The 23,336-nt window shown below is 41.8% G+C and overlaps 1 protein-coding gene across 1 annotated transcript in view; it reads right to left on the bottom strand.

Annotated features, from left to right (window-relative positions):
- Positions 1 to 23,336, bottom strand: part of INTS9 (integrator complex subunit 9) — a 90,690-nt gene that overhangs the window by 28,614 nt on the left and 38,740 nt on the right. Inside the window, exons 5-8 of the mRNA XM_011944553.1 lie at positions 20,833 to 20,953; positions 19,911 to 20,045; positions 2,775 to 2,886; positions 403 to 583 (exon numbers count right to left, since the gene is read on the bottom strand). Of these exons, the coding sequence (XP_011799943.1) occupies positions 403 to 583; positions 2,775 to 2,886; positions 19,911 to 20,045; positions 20,833 to 20,953 (549 nt within the window). The remainder of the gene's footprint in view (positions 1 to 402; positions 584 to 2,774; positions 2,887 to 19,910; positions 20,046 to 20,832; positions 20,954 to 23,336) is intronic.

Raw genomic sequence — 23,336 nt, 5'->3', positions numbered from 1 at the left:
AAAAAAAAAAAAAAAAATCTAGTTTTTCTTCTCAGATTTGGTACTATACATTTTAGACAACATGAGCTTGGGCTTGAAAAATTTTTTAACTTTTAGAATGTCATTTCACCAAGTAACAGGCAGAGGGTGACATATGAGAAGTATATAAGATTTTTGTTACCAATTTTGAAAGTGCTGGGCTAAGGTAAGTCTCTGCCTTACATGCTTCCCTCTTTGACAACTATTATTCTAAACTTAGCAATGCCACAGTTTTCGCTTTTAATAATCCAATCTTATCACAGACAAGAAAAACAACAAAATGAAATTTCCATAGTAATGTGAGAAAAAACAGGATTATTTTTATTCTTACTGCTTGAATGTCCTGAATCAAATAAAATTCATAGAAAAAAACCACTTACATACCACTCAGCAAAGATCTGGGAAAACTCCAGTGAACTGTTGGCCACAGGGGAGATGAAGTAGAGGGGGACGCTGGAGAGCCCAGCTGAGTCGATGTACTGATACAGGCACTCCAGGAGGTCATAGATCACTCCAGAAGGGTAGCAGGGAACCAACACATTTCCTCCATTCCGGACTGTCAGAGCTAGAAAAGTGGATGCCAGAGGAGAAAAAACACTGTATCAAGAGGCCAGTGTTATAAAGATAGACTGTAACTTGTAAAATAAGATTTGCACTTGTTTTCCAACATTTGTTTTTATGATTCACTCGCTTGTCTAATAACCTGCTTCTTTTGAAGAACACATCAAAGCAGGGGATGCTACAGGCTGATACTGATTTTCTCATCACTGTCTAATCTAGGTCTCTGGGAATACAGCATGTGATTAGGGGTTTGGGTTTTTACCAATGGCAGCTGAGCTTCAGGACAGAGCCTCCAAGCTCTTTCCTGTTTTAGATCCTGCTCAAAAATTTGCTGGACTTGTCTCTGTTCAGTCTCTGAACATGGCTGAATGACATATAAGGAAATAGGCCAAGTTTTTCTGTTTGACTAACGTTTGTCTGCAGGAGTTAGTAGTATTTTCTTTCATTAACGTTTGTCTGCAGGAAAATCTCCTATACTTTAAGTACTTAGGCTCACCTAGATGCTGTAACTTGAGTGCTGGTGGACTTGCTATTGCTAGAGTATGGTATTGGAGTAGGGTACAATGAAGAAAATCAACATAGCCGGTCATAGCTCAAGAGCCTGGCTCAAATCCTACCTCTGAACCAACCCACCAGGACCACGAAAAAGCCACTACAACCTTCCCTGGTATCAGTTACATGAAAAGAATGAATGAGATCAGTAATTTTCAAGCTTCAGTTTGCATGGAAAATGTCAGAGAATATGTTGAAAATGCAACTTTTCTTCTGGGTGTCTCCTTTCCCCAGAGATTCTGACTTACCAGGTCTAAGGTAGGGCCCCCAAATTTGCATTTTTAATAAGTAATCCCATTGGTCTTAAGGAATGTGGTTAGTGGACCCCACTTTGGGAGACTGAATTAGAAGTAAGGTTCCTTTCAAGCCTAAAGTTCTTCAAGTAGATGATTCTAGACTATAAACAAACATACAAACCAAGACTATTTGAGATTAGTCCAATTATTTTTCTAAGGTACAAATAAATTACCTTTGGGTTAGTATCAAAGAACAAAAACAGACTATGTTTATTAGCATGGCCAAGTGAAATTTCTAAGAACAGTGCCTTCCATGTAAATATAAGAAGATGACCACCACTTCTTCCTAGAGCAGAAGTAATATCACTTAAAGTTGCTACAGCTGAAAGTCTGAGCTCATTAACTTAGCTGTTATGGACTGAATATGTGTGTCCCCCACAAGATTCTTATGTTGTAGGCCTAACCCCCTCTGTGATGGTACAGAGAGGCAGGGACTTTGGGAAGTGATCAGGTTTAGATGAGGTCATGAGGGTGCAGGCCCCATGATGGGATTCATGCCCTTGTAAGAAGAGAAAGAGAGGCTGGGCACGGTGGCTCACACCTGTAATCCCAGAACTTTGGGAGGCCAAGACGGATGGATCATGAGGTCAGGAGTTCGAGACCAGCCTGGCCAACATAGTGAAACCCCATCCCATCTCTACTAAAAATACAAAAATTAACCGGGCACCTGTAGTCCCAGCTACTCAGATTTAGTGACAGTTATATCTGAAGGAAAATAAATTTCTTACAGGTAGAAAATGCCCTATACCTCTCTTAATTTAGTCTTTCTCCAAAAGAAGAAAGAATAAAACCAACCAAATATTAGTGGGGAAAAAATACACCTGTTTGGCTGGGCGCCGTGGCTCACGCCTGAAATCCTAGCATTTTGGAAGGCCAACGTGGGCAGATTGCCTGAGGTCAGGAGTTCCAGACCAGCCTGGCCAACATGGTGAAACCTTGTCTCTACGAAAAATACAAAAATTAGCCAGGTGTGGTGGCACATGCCTATAGTCCCAGCTACTCAGAAGGCTGAGGCGGAATCACTTGAACCCAGGAGACGGAGGTTGTAGTGAGCCAAGATCATGCCACTGCACTCCAGCCTGGGTGACAGAGCAAGACTCTGTCTCAAAAACAAACAAACAAACATACATGTGTATATATATATATCTGTTCACTGTATTGCTGTTGTGAGTTCAAAGTGTAACACTCTTTTCTGTGCTATTATTTGCAAAGATGTACTGCCTCCCGTCTTTGACAACTGCTACCCTGTAAGCACTCCTTCCCCCATTATTGTAAAATAGTATATTTATTATTGTAAAATAAATGCAAGATGGAGCATCCAATGTAAGATGAGAGATGGTTGCACACCTAGGTTGCTGCAGAACTCTCCCACCATGCCATCTGGGTTTGCAGTGGGGATCTGGGTAAGCCCTGTCAGGACGAGAACATCACTGTTTTTGAGAGAAGCTTGGTCCATGGGCTGAAAAAGAACACAGAAATATGGTTAGTAATTTTAAAAGGAGCATTACCTACAAATAGTGAAAGAATAAGAGAACACAGACATTGCTCTTTCTATGTTTAACCCATCATCGAGTTCTCTTACGTTCTCTAAGGAATAGTCTGTCCTTAACCACTGGCTGCCTAAGTTGGGTGGGGACTGATGGCAGGAGGCAAGAGGAAAGCTTTATGCAGGGATGAACAAGTTCTGTATCTTCACTGGGGCAGTGATTCTATCAAAATTCAGTTTTACACATTTAAGATCTTTATGTTTCACCATATATACATTTTACCTCCATTAAAACAAGGTATCTTGTATTTCTGTAATGCTTTCTTCATTTCAAAATGCTGTCTCACACGTCATCAGTGGTTCTCAAGCTTCATGTGAGTCAGAATCCCCCGGAGGGTGTGCTAACACACGGATTGCTGGGTCCCTCCCAGAGTTTCAGATGCAGGTTGGGATGGGGCCTGAGAATCTGCATTTTTTTTTTGAGACGGAGTCTCGCTCTGTCGCCCAGGCTGGAGTGCAGTGGCCGGATCTCAGCTCACTGCAAGCTCTGCCTCACGGGTTCACGCCATTCTCCTGCCTCAGCCTCCCGAGTAGCTGGGACTACAGGCGCCCGCCACCTCGCCCGGCTAGTTTTTTGTATTTTTTAGTAGAGACGGGGTTTCACCGTGTTAGCCAGGATGGTCTCGATCTCCTGATCTCGTGATCCGCCCGTCTCGGCCTCCCAAAGTGCTGGGATTACAGGCTTGAGCCAGCGCGCCTGGCCGAGAATCTGCATTTTCACATGTTCCCAGGAGATGCTGCCATTGCTGGCGTGGGGGATCACATTTTGAGAAGCCTACATTACAGAATTTGATTCTTAAAATAACTCTGAAGCACAGGAAATAAGCATACACTACGGGAATATGGAATCTGGGACTCAAAGAGGTAAGGAGATTTACACTAAATCCCAGTGGCATAGAAGCCATGAAGAACCCTGGACTGGGAACTAGAAGGTCAAATCTACTCCCAATTCGATGACCAGCCTCATGACCTCAGTCATGGCTCTGAGCTGAGTTTCCTATAAAATGGGGCTATTTCTTGACCCATCTCTCTTAGATGACTTCTGTAAGTCTCATAGGTTCTTGATCTTCTTGTGAACTAGGAACTCCCAGGGCACACTATTATGTGATTCTTAGGATGCTGTGTTTTTATTTTTCCTCACCACAGCTTGAATTTAATTTTGATTGTTTTCCAATCATTTCAAAAAAATATTACCCTTTCTAAATAAATTAGGATTAAAATAAGAAACCAAAATGAGGGCCCATGGATTAAGAAGCTGGAGAGCTCACAGGAGAGCTCATAAAGATTTCCATCTGAAATACATCCTCTCCTCATCTCCATTGAAAATATCCAGTGGATCATCAGAAGAAAAAAGCTAGCAACACAGTTTACTAAGAAGGCTTATCCCTCTTTTTTCTGTCCCACCCAATTTTGCAATAAATAAAATTCCAAATAATAGCAAAGTCTCAACATCTGCATTGTGGTCTCCGAGGAGCTGTGCCTTGAGTATTTTCCTTTCACCTTCTATTATATATAAGCATGGATACATGAACTTCATTATTTTTTAAATAACATAATTGTGGTCTTACGTTATAAGCAGCTTTATAACCTGAAAAACATTTAATATGAAAACAGAAAAAGGCCAGTGGTGAAGACAGTTATATGTGAATAGCTTCTATTTTCTATTTGCACAAGTATATTCACACAAGTATGTAAGAGTGTTTTCTCTGCTTGCGCAGAACTCATCTATTTGTACTTCTCCAACAAATACATATGCATCCATTGTTTCCAGAGAAGAGAGGAAGGGAAGTACAGGACAGCGATTCTTAGCAGATGTGTAAGGGGCCTCAGATGATTTCTCATGTGCGAGTATCAACTGGAAAGAAACCAGAATGGTGACAAAGGAACCAAGCATCAATGGGTAGCAGTTAGCTTAAAATGGCAACCATTTTATATGGACCTTGTTAGAATGAACCAATAATGATCCCGAGGGTTGAAGGGAGATGAGGGACTTTAGAGGATCCAGGAATCTTCTGAAATGGTATATACAATTCTGTGTGTGCCTGTGTATACTTTTCTTTTTTCTTCTCATCTCGGCTCACTGCAGCCTCCACCTCCTGGGTTCAAGCGATCTCCTGCCTCAGCCTCCTGAGTAGCTGGCATTACAGGTGCTCACCACCAAGCCCAGGTAACTTCTGTATTTTTAGTAGGGAAAGTTTTCACCATGTTGGCCAGGCTGGTCTTGTACTCCTGACCTCAAGCGATCTTCCTGCTTTGGTCTCCCAAAGTGCTGGGATTACAGTCATGATGCCCAGCCTCTGTGTATGCTTTTCCATAAATTTAGATGGGTGGTGAAATGGGGCCATGACCCTAAAAAGATGAAGAACTACTAATCCACACTTGAGCTCAGACATTTGAGGCCGCAGTGAGCTACGTGTGCACCACTGTGCTTTAGCCTGGCCGGCATTGCAAGACTGTCTCCCTTTCAAACAAAACAAAAGAACTACCGATCCAGATAAAAACATGTAACACAGGCCAGGCGCGGTGGCTCACGCCTGTAATCCCAGCACTTTGGGAGGCCGAGGCAGGTGGATCACAAGGTCAGGCACTGGAGACCAGCCTGGCCAACATAGTGAAACCCCATCTCTACTAAAAATACAAATAATTAACTAGGCATAGTGGCGGGTGCCTGTAATCCCAGCTACTCGAGAGGCTGAGGCAGGAGAACTGCTTGAACCCGGGAGGTGGAGGTTGCAGTGAGCTGAGATCACACCATTGCACTCCAGCCTGGGCAACAAGAGCAAAACTCTGTCTCAAACAAAACGAAACATGTAACACAGAGCAAACTCTGAAAACATCTCTGAACCTTGGCCATCAGCATCTTCCTTTGAATATTAAAGGACCGCCAACACACAAAGAGAGGCAGTGCCACAGCACGAATGTCGCCGAGTTGGAACCATTGTAAGGTACCTCATGATCAGGTCAGACTGGATGTTTGTAATTTTAGCCCTTAACTCAGAGACATTTCTCGTTGATTCCCAGGGCTACTGTGATGAAGCAGGCTTAAAAGGCTTTTAGTGACACTCTCCAAAGCAAGCTGACACCTCAAACATCTCCATTTCACCACCAAAAGGCAAATGTATAGATTACTGGTGTCAATGACCACTCACTGAATGCTGCAAACAGGAACATTTTGTTCAAACACACACACAAAGAAAAAGCCATCTTGTCCAAGTACCAACTTAAAATACCTTACAAAGTTGAAAGTCACAAACAAGTGATTCTTCTTCTTGGTCACTTTGCAAGCCAGGGACCCCTGGCCAGCGACGCCCCACTCGGGCCTCACTCAGCCACATTGGTGTGCCCCAGCTTACCTGTTACTGCTTATACCTGTGTTCAGTGGTGTCTGAGCTCTTGTACAGCGCCCAAGAATGAGAATACGCTGAACATTAAAGGGTGAGGAGGGTGAAGAAGAATTTTATTGAGCGATGGAATAGCTCTTAGAAGAGAGGGGATGTGGGGGGTGGTCCCCCACCCCTGCGGTTGGGTGGTTCTCTCCTATTATTGACTGCGTCTGGGGTCTTACAAGCAGAGGATACACAGTGCATGCTGATTGGTTAGTATGTAAAAAAGGTTAAAGCAAAGACACCAATAAAAGGTGAGTATCACAGTGTAGAAAACTAAGTAGGAAAGGGTAGGTATATGTAAAATAGGTGAAGGGTGGGGATCAATCAGGGAAAAGCGCACCAAACAGAAAGATAAATTCTCAATCCGAGTCCGAATATTTAACTTGTAGCTTGGCTTTCAGGCTTTAAACCGTCTTTGGCATGGAGGTGTGGCTTCAGTGGGTACCCATCCCATCTGCCCAGGCATTTGGCTGTCTCTTGTTGCTATCGCAAACCTGAGGAATAATATTTTCATAAACCCCAAGCCTAAGAGGGCTGTGGCCACGGTGTCGGGCCTCTGATGCTTCATTTAGATTGAACACTTGGCACAAGGCATGAGAAGAAGACCTGGTCCCTAGAAGCTTATAATCCAGTTGAAGAGAACATTTATGCACAATTTTAGAAAAAGGATTTTTCAAAAAGCCACAGAAATATAATGCAAATTTTCAGAGTTTGCACTGAGTATACAGATGCCAAGAGGAATGCAGACTAGCACGCTGCACTAGGCCAGGTGAGGTCAGTAACACATGGCTTTTGGCAGATGACGTTTTGCTCCAGTTTTCTTTTCTTCCTTGGCTAAGAAACTTAAGACTCAATTTCAACAGCCTGGGTCACTTACTGCCTTTGGAACATCTCCCGGACATCTCTCCCTTCCCCAATACCAAGTTGTCCCTTTAACATGTGCCCTGGGGCTTCTAATACTTTCTATCTCAGCACTGATCACTCCAAACTGAAAGTACTATTTACTTGTCTGTGTCCCCCACAGGACTCTGAAGCTCCGTGAAGGCAAGAACTTTGTTTCCCTGTTGCCTAGCAAAATGCCTGGCATACAGCATTTGCTAAACAAACATTTGCTGAATAGATAAATAAATAAAAAGAACATGGTCTGGTAGGAAACGTGAGAATTTCACACTGGGAAAGAGTGCAGTGGGAGTCAGGAAGGTGAGAGGAAGCATGACCACTGCAGGATGGAGAGTGTACTCTGGGCTAGAGAAAGGAGTTGAGTAAAGAGAGTGCAACTGGTAAAGGGCCAAAGCGGTCAGGATCATGCCCACTGACAGAGTGGGCAGTGAGGAGTCAACCTTCTGAAGCAGCAAATGACATTCTGGTAACAGCAATTACAGGAGATTTTGCCAAAGGAGGTGGGTGAGAGCAAACAGAGAACATTTTTAAGGCCCCTATAGCAGTCCAGACATAGAGAAACATATTATAATGTCATGGCAGGTGAGGAGATGGAAGCACCAGATCCACTTGACTGATCACCTGCACCCTGGAGAAAAGTACTGCATGTACACATCTTCGCCCACTATTACCACTTCTGTAAATTTCATGTTTCTCCTATAGCCTAGCTTACTCTGTTCCCCAAAGTAGGAGTTTAGGAAATATCACTAACTACATGAGATAATGAATGAACAACTAAACAAATGCACCATAAATGGTATACTTTATTTCTGAGAGAAGGAAACATTCTGCAGAGAGAAGCTGTACAGCCAGATAAGACAAATAAGATAGAAAGCATGGAAAGAAACAGGTGAAGAGCCAGTAAATTGTCCGGTCTTCCCCTCCTTGCTTCGTGCGACCAATCCATGGACTCCACTCCAACCAATCCATGGACTATTAGTAGCTCAGCTTACCTGCCACCCTAGCCCCCAAATATATTAGGTTTAATTTTCACTGCAGAGCTTCCAGATCAGGGCACAGTACTGCAGAAACAGTATAACATTTGGGGAAATTCAGGGGGAAGAAAACATTACAAAAAACAAAACAAACCTATCTATAGCAACTGCCTTAGTTCTTAAAAATTTGATTTGGCTGGGCACGGTGGCTCACGCCTATAATCCCAGAACTTTGGGAGGTCAAGGCAGGTGGATCACTTGAGCCCAGGAGTTTGAAACCAGCCTGGGCAACAGGGCAAAACCCCATCTCTACAAAAAATACAAAAAAATTAGCTGGTATGGTGGTGTGCGCCTATACCTCTAGCCACTCAAGAGGCTGAGATGGGAGGATCTCTTAGGCCCAGGAGGTAGAAGTTGCAGTGAACTGAGATCATGCCCTTGCCCTCCAGCCTGAGTGACAGAGTAAGACCCTGTCTCAAAAAAAACAAAAACAAAAAACAAAACCCAAAAAACAACCTGATTCAAGAAATCTAAATTTAAGATATTTTCTTAAATGTAAGAGAAGAAACTACATTACTGCCAGTCTTTGTTTATTTATTTCTTATTTATTTTTGAGACAGAATCTTGCTCTATTGCTCAGACTGGAGTGCAGTGGCGTGACCTCAGCTCACTGCAGCCTCAACGTCCTTGGGCTCAAGTAAGACTCCCACCTCAGCTTCCCAAGTAGCTGGGACCACAGGTGCATACCACCATGGCCAGCTAAGTTTTGTATTTTTTGTAGAGATGGAGTTTTACCATGTTGCCCAGCCTGGTCTCGAACTCCTGGGCTCAAACAATCCTCCTGCCTCGACCTTCCAAAGTGCTGGGATTACAGGCACAAGTCACCAGGCCCAACCAGTGCCAGACTCTTTAAGACCTCAAGAAAATGAGCCAATAGGAGCATTCCCCTGACTTTCAAAGGGAAAAGGATCATGAAGTACAGGTGTGGGAATTGTGCCAGCTCTAGGAGACCTTCTCATAGGCCAACCACCACCTTCCAAACCCATGGGTAAGAAGGAATTCCCACAGTGAAGAATAAAACATCATAAGCTCAGGGAATGACTGGGTGGAAAATGCCAATTCATTTTCTTTTATTTCATTTCTTAAACAAATTCTTTCCAAAATTCTAAGCCAGAGACTCTTAACCTGATAAATAACAATTGGCTTCTGAGGACTCCATAAACTCAGGGTCTCCAGAAATAAAAAGCGAAGTCTGTGTCAATGTGCATAAATGCTTTATTACTTTTTTGGAGTAGTTCTCATCAGATTATTACTATCAGGTTGGTTAATGACCCACAAAATGTTAAGAACCACTGCTTGAAGGCAGACATCCCCCTGTGGAACCCTTGCTTTCAAATCATCTCTCCTCCCCTTCTCCCTCAAAGACCCAAGAGCCTTAGAAACTAGAGAACCATGTGTCTTAGCTTCAAGGCCAAAAGTTATGTGGGAAGGAAATAGCCCACTGACTGGCTGTGCCTGGTTTTCCAAATTTATTCCAGGCCAGAGACCAAGGTGTTGGACAGTCTTCAAGACCTTCAGGTAAGAGCTAAAGGGGTAGGATGGGTACCTTTCCAGGTCTGTTTTGTGGTCAGAAGGATGAGAAAAGATCAAAACAATAAACAAACTAAACCTAAACACAAATGAAAACATACTGCCAAGAGTAACAACAAAATACTCTACCGTGCCCTACAATTTTCCATACTTCAAATCTTAGCCTGGTAAGGACATCAGTGTCACATTCTATTATAGATAAGTTTCTAAAACTAACCAGACCAGGCATGGTGGCTCATGCCTGTAATCCCACCACTTTGGGAGGCTGAGATGGGTGAATCGCTTGAGCCCAAGACCAGCCTGGGCAACATGGTAAAACTTTGTTTCTAAAAAAAAAAAAAAATCAGCCAGATGTGCTGGTGCACTGTAGTCCCAGCTACTTGGGAGGCTGAGGTGGGAGGATCATCTGAGCCTGGAGAGTTTAAGGTTGCAGTGAGCCATGATCACGCCACTGCACTGCAACCTGGGCAACAGAGTGAGACTGTCTCAAAAACAAATAAATAAATTATAAAACTAAGCCCTAATGTCTAGGTATATGTAGCTTTTGCTATACTATGCTGGGGAATTTCACATCTAAAACTCAAGTCTACCCCTGAAGTCAGGCAGAGTAGCCAAGAAGCTATTGAAATAATATGACTATTACGTTGCCTTTTCAAACCAACATAATACAAAATGTAGTATGCAAATACAGGTTCAAAAGTCACAAGCAAATCCATTCATTTGATTTCCACGGTCAGAAAGGCCGTGACTTCAATTATCAAAAGTGCTTGCTAGTTATTGCCAGTACATTTATGGGATCTTTCCAACAGGTGCTGCTTGTTTTGTTCCATTAGTATTATCATTTTTAAACTGTGTCCTGGGCCCTCTTTCTGGGCAGACTGTACAACTGTTTGAAATAAGTTTTTTTCAGGAAAAAAGTTTTAAACCATTTAAATGTCAAACAGTGAGAAAGACTTAAACATTTCATAGTATATCCACGTGACAGAGCACTAGACAGATATCGTATGTCATGTGGTAGAATCCATGATGACCTAAGTAAAGTTCACTACACAGTTCATCAGAAAGAGTAGAAAAGCAGGCTGCAAATAGCTCTTAATGTTAGGATTCATACAATTTTTATCTTTTCTCTGAGATTTTTGTATTTTCCAAAATTACTACAATAAATACAAATTAAAATTTTCTAATCAGAAATAGAAGAAAATAATATTATTTCAAAATAAGACGTCTACTATGACTCCTGACAAGACCACACATGGGCATGAGCTGCTGGCATGCTCCTAGAATCTATTTTTATTTTTATTTATTTATTTTGAGACAGGGCCTCACTCTGTGGCCCAGGCTGAAGCACACTGGTGTGGCCACAGCTCACTGCAGCCTCAACCTCCCTAACTCAAGTGATCCTCCCACGTCAGCATCCCGAGTAGCTGGGACCACAGGCGTGTGCCACCATGCCCAGCTTCTTTCTTGATTTTTTGTAGAGACGGGGTCCCACTATGTTGCCCAAGCTGGTCTCGAACACTCCTGTGCTCAAGCAATCCTCCCACCTTGGCCTCCCAAGGTGTTGGGATTATAGGCGTGAGCCAATGTGCTCTGCCACACTCCCAGAATCTAAACTGAGAGGACAGAGGTGCTCAGAAGCAAAGGCAGCTGACAAATTTGAGAAACTAAATCATAAATTCCTGGGGAAACTAGGGGTCTTGGAATGAGGACAAAAGGGCAGGCAATAGCTTCTACTGCGGGTGGAGGAGAGGTTGGGCAAAAACTCTTTGTCCTTTTTTCTTTCCTCCATATTACAGTTGGCAGATTGTGGCCGGTTCAACCCCCACTCCGTGAGGAAGGAAATGCCAGAACAGCGGGATGAAGGTTCACGGAACACTAAGCCACTCCTTGCTTGTTCCCTCACACCACAAGGGCAAAGTGGTGACAAGTCAGGGAGACACTCAGGAGAAACAATGTCTGAAGCAGAGATATGAGAGGAGGGGCCCTGAGGGTCAAGCAAGGAGAGCTCGCAGGGAATCAAACAAGACCACCAAGGAAGGCAGCACCTACTAAATAAACATTGTGAGCTAAAATCTGTCTCCACAGGGAGAGTTAGTGAACCACACTAGGAATATATGTATTAAAATGTCCCAAAAAATACACAGAGGGAGATTAAAATGAGCAAGTGTAAAGAGAAACATCCAGAAATACTGTGAACAAAAGTATGCTTGTGGAAATGAAGGGTTCAATATATATGCTGAGGAGCAGCATCAATATGGCTGAGAATGAATTCAGGAACTGGAAGATTTTTTTCAGGAGGCTTCATGAAGTAGACAGGAAATATACAAGAAAAAAGACATGCAATACACAAAAGTGTCAGTATCTATATACTAGAAATTCCATAAAAAGAAAAAGAAAATCAGCCAGGAGTAAGTAATTTAAAATATGACTAAGAAGTTTTCTAAGTTAAAGGAAACTGGAAGATCTCACAGACACTATATTAACAGGAAAAACACACATTGAAGAGAAATCATTGCAAAACACACAAATATTAAAGTGAAAATTCTAAAAGCAGATCCCATATAATGGAACACAAATCTAAATGGCTTCAGAGTTCTTAATAACAACAAGTGATACAAGTGGAAAATGAAGTCGTATTTCCAAAGCTTTATCCTATCAAAGTTTTTTTGCCTTTGATTTTTAATCCATCCAAGCTATCAATTAAATGTGAGAAAAAATTAAAGACACTCTTAATAATCAAGGCCTCATAGGCTTACCACTTCAAGACCCTCTAGATTCCCATTCCTCAAGCATTCCTGGAAGAAGAAAAGTCAATCTAGCAGGATGTTATGAGATCCTGTATATGGAAAGTAAGGTTGAAAAACTTACAATATATCTCAATGAAGATCACTGCTGTTGCAATAAGGAATACATTCACCACCCTATGTATTCTAAATGACCCAGAACTAAAATTCTAGATGGTTTCACCATGGTCAGCATGGGGTATGGTGTGCAAAGGAAGAGAGAAAGATGGGGGAGACAAGAGGACAGTGTGGCTTTGGGAGGAAAGATACAGATACTGGTAAGTAAGATAGTCACAGAAAAAATAAACTAAGAAATACCTCAGAAGAATAAAAATAAAATGTGTATTTTCACATATACAGAAGGAAATTTACCCTTCTAAAGGAAGGCAAGAAAGGACTAGGAAAAGAATGAACTAAAAACATGAAAGAAGATGGCAAAACTACAACAGTCATTACAAGAAACATGAACAGGCTCACCAACCAAGAGACACTAGATTAAAAAAAAAATCCCGGCCAAGCATGGTGGCTCATGCCTGTAATCCCAGCACTTTGGGAGGTCAAAGGTGAACTGACTGCTTGAGCCCAGGAGTTTGAGACGAGCCTGGGCATTATAGGAAGATTCTGTCTTTACAAAAAGTACAAAAATTAGCCAGGCCTGGTGACATGTGCCTGTAGTCCCAGCTACTTTGGAGGCTGAGGCGGGAGGACTGCTTGAATTGCAGAGGTAGAGGCTGCAGTGAGTTGAGACTGCACCACTGTACTCTAGCCTGGGCGATACAGCAAGACCTTGTCTCCAAAAAAAAAAACAAAAAAAACAAAAAACAAACCTGGGAAAAAGCCTCTTGGCTTTAATGCAGTTTTTATAGAGAAAAAAAGAAAGCATCGAAGCATCCTGATAAAAAGAATAACTGATTGATAAAATATAACGATCATGAATATATGGACTCCTGAGTATACAGCTTAGAAATATCAAAAAGTAAAAATTGGTAAAACTACAGGGAGAAATAGATAATCAACAACTAACACACCCTTTTCAGAAATCAGTAGCTAAGCAAAGATGTAAGACTTGAATGATGCAAAACACTCAAATACATATAGAAATATTTTACCCAACAGTGAATACACATTCTTTTCCAAGACACGTAGAGAACATTTACAAAAATAGATTGTGCTTCAAAGGAAGCCTAATCAAATTTCAGTCCATCAGGATATGTTTATTATAATGCAAAAGATTAGGCTCCTGAAACATATGCTTAAAAAAATTTCCTCTAATCCTATGTCTAATCAGACTGGATGAACTAGAAACAAACAATTATACTGTAAAATAACCTTTGGTTATTTAAGTAATGAACATTATAAAGAATATTATGACATACTTAGAGATGAATGACAAAGCACTGCATATCAAAAATGTTAACAGAGTAAAATTATACTAAGATACAAACTGGTTGCTTTAAATACATCTGTAGAAAAGCAAACACTGAAACGCACTTAGTAAAAACAGAGTATCCCAGCACTTTGGGAGGCTGAGACGGGCGGATCACAGGGTCAGGAGATCAAGACCATCCTGGCTAACATGGTGAAACCCTGTCTCTACTAAAAAATACAAAAAACTAGCCGGGCGAGGTGGCAGGCGCCTGTAGTCCCAGCTACTCGGGAGGCTGAGGCAGGAGAATGGCGTAAACCCGTGAGGCAGAGCTTGCAGTGAGCTGAGATCTGGCCACTGCAGTCCAGCCTGGGCGACAGAGAGAGATTCCGTCTCAAAAAAAAAAAATAAATAAATAAAGAAGTAAAAACAGAGTAAATCCGAAGTAAAGAAGGAAGGAAGGAAATAAAGGGCAGAACAAAGGATAAAAATACAACCAAAACAACTAAAAGCAAAAACTTATTTTTTGAAAAAAATCAATAATATAGACAAACTTCTGGCAAGTCTGATCAAGATGATGATGAAAATAAAATTTAGAGTGAAAATAGACTTACACAAAAAGGCTAAACAAATACAAAAGGATTATAAATAGCTCTATGCCTACGATTTTGAAAACCTAGGCAAAAAGGACAAATCTCTGCCAAAATTCTGGCACAATTTTGGCCCAGAAAATGTAGTTCAATAATGGTCATCCAGATCCAGACAGTTTTATGGAACATTTGACCACACTTTCACGAAAAGATAATCCCTATCTCATATACTTTTTTCTGACATTAGAAAAAGAGGGAAAGGCTCCCAAATCACCTTATGAGATGAACACACTTTGGTTTCCGACAAACAAAGGCAGTATAAGAAAATAATGTATGGGCCCATTTTTCACCTATGACTACAGATCATAAACTTCAATAAAATACTCACCAACTCATTCCTGGAGAGTATTTTAAAAATAATAGATTGTAATCAAGCAAGATTTATCCCAGGAATACTGGATGGTTGAATGTGAGCAAAGCTAACACTGCATGCAATTCACTACACTAATGGTCTCAAAGGAGAGAAATCAAAGTTGATCGCACATGCTCAACAGCATTTGATAAGGTATAACACTTATATCTGACTTTTAAAAAATCAGAAAGTTGGGGATAAAGGAGACACTCCTTAACTTGACAAATAAAAATGGTGCAGTAAGCATGATGTTTAACGAAGAAACTACAAAAGCTTTCCTTTTACAGTCTTATACAAGACAAGGATGTCCACTATCATTACTGCTGTGCAACATAGTATTATAGGGCTCAGTCACAAGATAAGGAAAATAAAAGATACAAAGGTTAGAAGAGAGGTGAGAAAACTGTTACTTCATTGCAAGATAATATCAATAGATAAATATTAGAATTAAGAGAATTCAGGCCGGGTGCGGTGGCTCAAGCCTATAATCCCAGCACTTTGGGAGGCCGAGACGGGCGGATCACGAGGTCAGGATATCGAGACCATCCTGGCTAACACGGTGAAACCCCGTCTCTACTAAAAAAAAAAAAAAAATTAAAAAAAAGAGAATTCAGCATGGTTGCTAAATATCAAATCAATTAAAAAATTAATACTGAGACCTCATGCTCAGTAAAGGCTAGTTCTCTTCCTTCTCCACTTGGGAGGCTGCACTCTTTGGCCTCAATTTTCCTTTAACTCTCCAACCATTCTTACACGAGACTATTTTTCTTCCTTCCACTGTCTGTTGGTAAAAGTTCCCTATGGCTTAGTCTTTGGCCCTTGGCCCTTTATTTAGATTTTTTTTTTTGAGACGGAGTCTCTCACTGTTGCCCAGGCTGGAGTGCAATAGTGCGATCTCGGCTCACTGCAACCTCCACCTCCCAGATTCAAGCGATTCTCCTGCCTCAGCCTCCCGAGTAGTTGGGATTACAGGTGAACACCACCACACCGGTTAATTTTTGTATTTTTAGTAGAGATGGGGTTTCACCATGTTGGCCAGGCTGTCTTGAACTCATGACCTTGTGATCTGCCTGCCTTGGTCTCCCAAAGTGTTGGGATTACAGGCATGAGCAATCATGCTCAGTTAGATTTTTAAAACGTGACAACCCTCCAGTTTATCTCCAGACTTGCCTCCACATCCCAGTTCCAGCCCCATATTTCCATTTGTCTAATGTTCTCTCAAATTCACATTCATGAAACCTACTACCCTCTTCTGCAACAAATGGCCCTCTGCCAACTCTTCCTTGTTAACTGGATTAGTGGCCATTAACACCATTCTCAATGTCATGCAGACATAAGATCTCTAACTTTTATTCTTTCTTTTCTGAAGACAGTGGGCATTCAACAAATATTTCTTGCATTAAAGACCCGCCAATGTTTTAACTCTTTTCTCCATTCTTACTGCCTTCAGGCTTAATCTAAAGCCTTATTTCCCTAGGTTTATCAGAATTCTACAGCAGCCTGTGATATTCTTCCTAGTTAGTAAAGATTCTACTCAAATAGACCAGGGGTTAGCAAAGTTTGCTGTAACATTTAAAGTAGAATTCTGCCATTATAACTTTTTTTTTTTGAGACAGGGTCTTGCTCTGTTGCCTAGGCTAGAGTACAAATGGCACAAACATGGCTCACTGCAGCCTCAACCTCCCAGGCTGAAGCAATCCTCATGCCTCAGCCTACTGAGTAACTGGGACCACAAGCGCATGCCACTGCACCTGGCTTCTTTAACTTTTTGTAGACGTGGGGTCTTGCCATGTTGTCCAGGCTGGTCTCGAATTCCTGGGCTCAATCATCTTGCCTTGGCCTCCCAAAATGCTGTGATTACAGGCATGAGCCACCCTGTCCAGCCTATAGTGTATATTGAGCCATAAACATTCCATAAACAAATGGGTGTGGCTGTACTTCAACAAAATGTTATATGCCAAAATAGGTGGCATGCCACATTTAGTGCCCAGGCCACAGTTTGCTAACTGTGCAATTAGACTATCAAGTTTTTCAAACCAAAACTTTTCTCATCCCTGCCAATTCAACACAGAATCCAATTACGTGGGTAAAGAAAAATCTAATTTTTTTCTTTTTTACATATAACACAGGTCGCCAGCTAGAAATTAAAATTAATTACTTAGGTATGTTGCTCATTACTTTCAAGACATTATTTTCCCTTTAAATTTATGAATCTTGTAAGAATAATTTACTGGAAATTACATCAATAGTACTGTAAAGGCTTTGAACTAAGCAGGACAAATCAGAAGAGTTGGCAGCCAAGTCATCTTTCTGTCTTTTATAGAAGAACACATCAGGAATGATAGAAGCTGCCAATAAAAAATTTTGATTCAATGAAGCAGATGATGGTGACATTGATGGGCTTTTGATTTCAATAACCAGGAAGGGCTCAGAATTCCGCTAGATGCAGGAAAAAATAGCAATGTCCCCTCTAGACCTTGAGATGAAACTTGGCTATAAAAGAAGGTATAAAGAAATAATGCAGAATGGCAGCTCAGACATACTATTATTCCCCTCTAGAGCACAGCATGGTTCTCCCCATATTAAAATGGGTCTGTTAATTATTGACTTAGCCATTCCATAATGCATGCATATATCAAGACATCATGCATACCATAAATATATAGAATTTTTATTTGTAATTAAAAAATGAGTAATTTCTTTACTTATGGATAGTGCTCTCACAAACATGGTGAATGTTCTTCAAACCCACTGAACTTTGTGTAAGAAGCATGGTCAGCACCAACCCCACAGAGTGACACGGTACAAGAAGGTCAAAGATGATCTGTATGCTGAGGGAAAGTGGCTTCATGGCAGGAAGGAGCGGCTATGCAGGCAGACCAAGCCAATCTTCTGGAAAAAGGCTAAAACTACAAATGAGATTGTGCTAAAGCTTAAGTGTTGGGCCCAACTGCAGATCTAAGAGAATGCTGGCTACTAAGAGATATAAGCATTTTTAACTGGGAAGGGATAAAAGGACAAAACGCCAAGTGATCCAGTTCTTAGCTTCATTTTTGGTTGCATTATGAAGACAATAAAAATTTGAGGTTATGTTAAAAAATAAATAGGCCAGGTGTGGTGGCTATAGTCCTAGCTACTTGGGAGGATTGCTTGAGCCCAGGAGTTTGAGATTACAGTAAGCTATGATTGCACCACTGTACTCCAGTCTGGGTAACAGAATAAGACCTTCTCTCTCTCTCTCTCTGTAAATAGATGTTGATAAATAAATGGAATATGGACTCCCACAAGTTACCTAATGTATCTATATACCCATTCAACAGCTAACTAATGTCCCCCACTCCCTATTACAAACATAGAAATAACCAACATTCAGGAAATGAACAGTAAATTATTTAGAAATACCTAAAAAGGAGTAAGTATCACATTCATAACAATGTTTATATGTGCTGGGCTTCTTGCTAAATATGACTGGAATGAGTAACTTAAAACCTTCCAATAGTTTCCCTCTCCATATTAAAATAAAACCAAAATTCTTCCTCATAGCCTGCTAGCACTACATGACATGGTGTCTGCCACTCTCTTGGACCTCCCTGCTGACCATCATGCTGAGACCACAATAGCTGTCTCTGCCCTTCAAATTATTCTTGCTTTAGGGGCCCTTCACTGGCCATCCCTTTATAATACAAACACTCACAGTTTCACGTGGCTAATTTTTCTGTTTTTCTTTTTCCTTTCTCTCTCTTTTTTTTTTTTTTTTGAGATGGAGTCTCACTCTGTCACCCAGGCTGGGTGCAGCACATGATCTCGGCTCACTGCAACCTCTGTCTCCCGAGTTCAAGTGGTTCTCCTGCCTCAGCTTCCCAAGTAGCTGGCATTACAGGTGCACACCATCACACCTAATTTTTGTATTTTTAGTAGAGACGGGGTTTCACCACATTGGCCAGGTTGGTCTCAAACTTCTGACCTAAAGTGATCCACTTGCCTTGGCCTCCCAAAGTGCTGGGATTTACAGGCATGAGTCACCATACTCAGTCTTTTTTTTTTTTTCTTGAGGCAGAATCTCACTCTGTTACCCACACTGGAGTGCAGTGGCGCAATCTCGGCTGACTGCAACCTCCGCTTCCCAGGCTCAAGCGATCCTTCTGCCTTAGCCTCTTGAGTAGCTGGGCCCACAGCATGTGTCACTACACCCGGCTAATTTTTGTATTTTTTGTAGAGACAGGGTTTTGCCATATTGCCCAAGCTGGTCCTGAACTCCTAGGCTCAAGCAGTTATCCCATTTTGGCCTCTCAAAGTGATGGGACTACAGGTGTGAGCCACTGTGCCCAGCCAACATGGCTTACCTCTCCAGGTCTCAGTTCAAGTGAGATCTTCCCACTGGCTTTCCTGGGCACCCAATCTAAACCAGTCTCCATCACTCTGAAAATCATCCTGATTTACTGTTTTCAGTACTTGTATCACAATCGGAAATGACCATACACTTTATTTTTTTACCTACTATACACCATCCTCTCCCCAGCATCATCAACTCCCCTACAACATAAGATCCACAAGAGGGGCTTTGCCTGTTGGTCACCACTGAATCCCCAATACCCAGATGTGTGCATGACACTTGACACTTGGCCCTTGGGAAGGATTTTAAACAGCTAATATTTGCTGAGTAAATGCATAACCATCTGTGTCCCACATTAGGCTATGGTCTTTGGAAGGACTGCGGGAATTTCAGAACCCTAGTGGTGACTCTCAAGGTAGCAGGATTATTTCAGAGAAACCTGTAGGCCAAATGTTGGGACTCAAATAGTCTACCTTGGCTAGAGAGTATCTATAGAAAACCAAATTGGGAAGATTTAAAAATGGCTGATGGTACCCTGGACACATTCTGAATTTGAGTTAAGTAACCAAAAAGCTGAGTTGCAAGAAGAGAATTTGGAATTACCTGGGGGTGTGTGGTAAGCAAGGAGGATCCAGAGACGTAAGACACTTTCTCGTAATGAGACTGGATGATCCAGTTGGAGCTCCCAAGGGCATAGCCAGAGCTCAGAGGCGTCACCTGGACCGCACCAAAAAGCTCCTAAAAGAGAACCACGGTAAGAATGTGCAATGAGCTTACAGTGACATTCACATGAGGTAATTCTGGAGGGAAAAACAACAGAAATATCCTCAGTCTAAAAACAAAAAATATTTTCAAGTAAACCAGAGACTGGGTGCAATGGCTCATGCCTGTAATCCCAGCACTTTGGGAGGCTAAGGCCGGTGGAATGCATGAATCCAGCCTGAACAACATGGTGAAACCCTGTCTCTACAAAAAAGTACAAAAATTAGCTGGGCATGGTGGCACATGCCTGTAGTCCCCAAGTAGCTACTTGGGGCAGGAGGATCACATGAGCCTGGGAAGTCGAGGCTGCAGTGACCCATGTTTGTGCCACTGTACTCTAGCCTGGGTAACAAAGTGGGACCTTGTCTCAGTCAATCAATCAATAAAGTAAACTACAAAGTTTTAAGGAAAACAGAAAGATGATGGAGATCATCATGCTCCAAATATAGAAAGCAATTCTATAATCTTTACTTGTCACCTGAGAGCTCCAGCCCTCTTCCATGTCCCTAGGCACTCAAGGTTCACACACTAAAAGGGAGAGATGAAATATTATCATACAGACCAAAGATACGCTTTGGCTTTCGTTTTTCATTTTCAGTTAGGTGTTAGGCCCTTGTTCCTGACTGGAACGGAGGAAAGAAGAGAGGCTCTGGATCCTCAGTAATGGAATGGCTTTAAAAATGTAACTATAGGATCCTTCGAAACAATAACAATATGAATGGAAAGCATTCATAAATGACTGAAATGTAATATGAATACTCACAATTTTCTGAGAATATCCCACCAGCTGGATTTTACTAAGGGCAGAGTTCACCTCTTGCATTGTATAGCATCTTCTCCAGGTTGACACTTCCACTGCATCCTTGAGAGGAGAAGGTAACAGCCTGCAAATGGATCACAATATCAACTACCGGGTGAACACTTCTTCATGTTCTACAGCATTCCTTTCCAGTAATTTGTCCATTTGATCTAAATGGTTTAATTTACTGGCATATAATTGTTCATAGGATTCCTTTATGATTTCTCTTTTTTTATTTTTTATTTTTTTTTGAGACGGAGTCTCGCTCTGTCGCCCAAGCTGGAGTGCAGTGGCCGGATCTCAGCTCACTGCAAGCTCCGCCTCCCGGGTCCACGCCATTCTCCTGCCTCAGCCTCCCAAGTAGCTGGGACTACAGGCGCCCGCCACCTCGCCCGGCTAGTTTTTTGTATTTTTTAGTAGAGACGGGGTTTCACCGTGTAGGCCAGGATGGTCTCCATCTCCTGACCTTGTGATCCGCCCGCCTCGGCCTCCCAAAGTGCTGGGATTACAGGCTTGAGCCACCGCGCCCGGCCCTCTTTTTTTATTTTTACTTTTTTTGAGACAGAGTCTCACTGTGTCACCAGGCTAGAGCGCTATGGTGCAATCTTGGCTCACTGCAACTTCTGCCTCCCAGGTTCAAGCGATTCTCTGGACTCAGCCTCCTAAGTAGCTGGGATTACAGGTGCCCACCACCATGCCCAGCTACTTTTTGTACTTTTAGTAGAGATGGGGTTTCACCATGTTGGCCATGATGGTCTCGACCTCCTGACCTTGTGACAGGCCTGCCTTGGTCTCCCAAAGTGCTGGGATTACAGGCGTGAGCCACTGCGCCCAGCCATTTCTTTTCTTTTCTTTTCTTTTTTTTAAATAGAGACATGGTCTTTCTATGTTGCCCAATATGTGTCAATAGAAAAACGTTTTATCATTTGCTCCAAAAGAATCAGGAGGAGACCTGAAGAGTAACTTCCCTGACATTCACTGTACAATACAGGTCCAAGTACTGGGGTGAAATGAATGCATGCCATTAGCCTCTCCTCTCTCTCCTGAAACAACACTGAACAATAGAGGAGGGCTTCTCTCTCTCTCTCTCTCACACACACACACACACACACACACACACTCACACACACCGTTAAGACAAAGAGAATGAGAGAAGAGACAATAGCAAGGCATCTTAGAAAGTAGAAGGACAAATGATAACTGACTTAGTAGGCCCAGGAAAGTTCAATGCAAATGTTTAATTTCTACTGCAGAACTCACAGAAAGTATGGCAACTGAAAACAACAGGTATATCTGGAAATTGAATCAATCTAAAAACAAGAGGAATTGCTGAAAAAATAGATGAGATACTTAGAACCTTCCAGATCTACTCATTCCTTCCATATAGCTCAGCAAGTGTCCCTTCTCCTCTCAGGTATGCTACCAGAGGTTGTTCTCTGGAGGGAGTAAAAATAGAAATCTGGACTAGGGGAAGCCATCAACTAAAGCAGCCTTCCTAAAAAAAAATTCATATATTTAGAGAAACAATGTTCGTCTCTTCATTTGGCTGCCAGAGCACTATGAGTAAGCTTATACCCTCCAGGGTGGGGGGCTGAAAGAATCTTCTCTGAAGAATCCAATCAGCCTCAAAGAAAAAAAATTAATGAAAAGATTCTAACACAGGGGGTTCCACAAAGAAACAGCTCAACCAGATTACTTTATGGTAAAGTCTGGAATTGAATAAGCCCACTCATGGCACACAGACTTTCGAATTAGTTTTTTTTTTTTTTTTAATTTTCCAACTCTTAAACATGAGCCAGTAAGCCAAGAACTACCATAAATTTGAGAAAAGTCTCTAAAATAATAAAGGCCTCAAATGGGGGCAGAGGAGCAGGTAGGGAAATTAGAAGAAATAAATTAGGCAGGTAGAAGAAAACTTTAAGAACAGCTTGTCCTTAATATCATTAGAAAAATAAGATAGTATAGCTAAGAAATGAGAAGAGATTGCTACAAAAAAAAGATTAAGAGAATAAAAAGAGCTGTTAGAAATTAGAAATACAATGTCATATAGAGAGTGAAAGCATGCCAACAATACATCAGAATTTCAAAATAAGCTAAAAAGATTTAAGTTATATAAACACGAAAGAGGCACATACATGAAAAACTAGCAAAGCTTATAAATGACATGACAGAACTCAATAAAGAATTAGAAATAAAAGAAAACATCACTTTGGAAATGAAGATTGAACTACAGGTTGAGCATCCCAAATCTGAAAACCTGGATGGCACGGTGGTTCACACCTGTAATCCCAGCACTTTGGGAGGCCGAGGTGGGCGGATAGCCTGAGCTCAGGAGTTTGAGACCAGCCTGGGCAACCCTGAAACCCATCTCTACTAAAAATACAAAAATTACCTGGGTGTGGTGGTGGGCACCTGTAGTCCCAGCTACTCAGGAGGCTGAGGCAGGAGAATCGCTTGAACCCGGGAGG

This window comes from Colobus angolensis, unplaced genomic scaffold (genome assembly GCF_000951035.1).
Source record: "Colobus angolensis palliatus isolate OR3802 unplaced genomic scaffold, Cang.pa_1.0 Scaffold233, whole genome shotgun sequence".
Taxonomy (NCBI): Eukaryota; Metazoa; Chordata; class Mammalia; order Primates; family Cercopithecidae; genus Colobus; species Colobus angolensis.
Note: the sequence above shows the minus strand (reverse complement) of the source record. Positions and strands in the feature narration are given on the sequence as shown.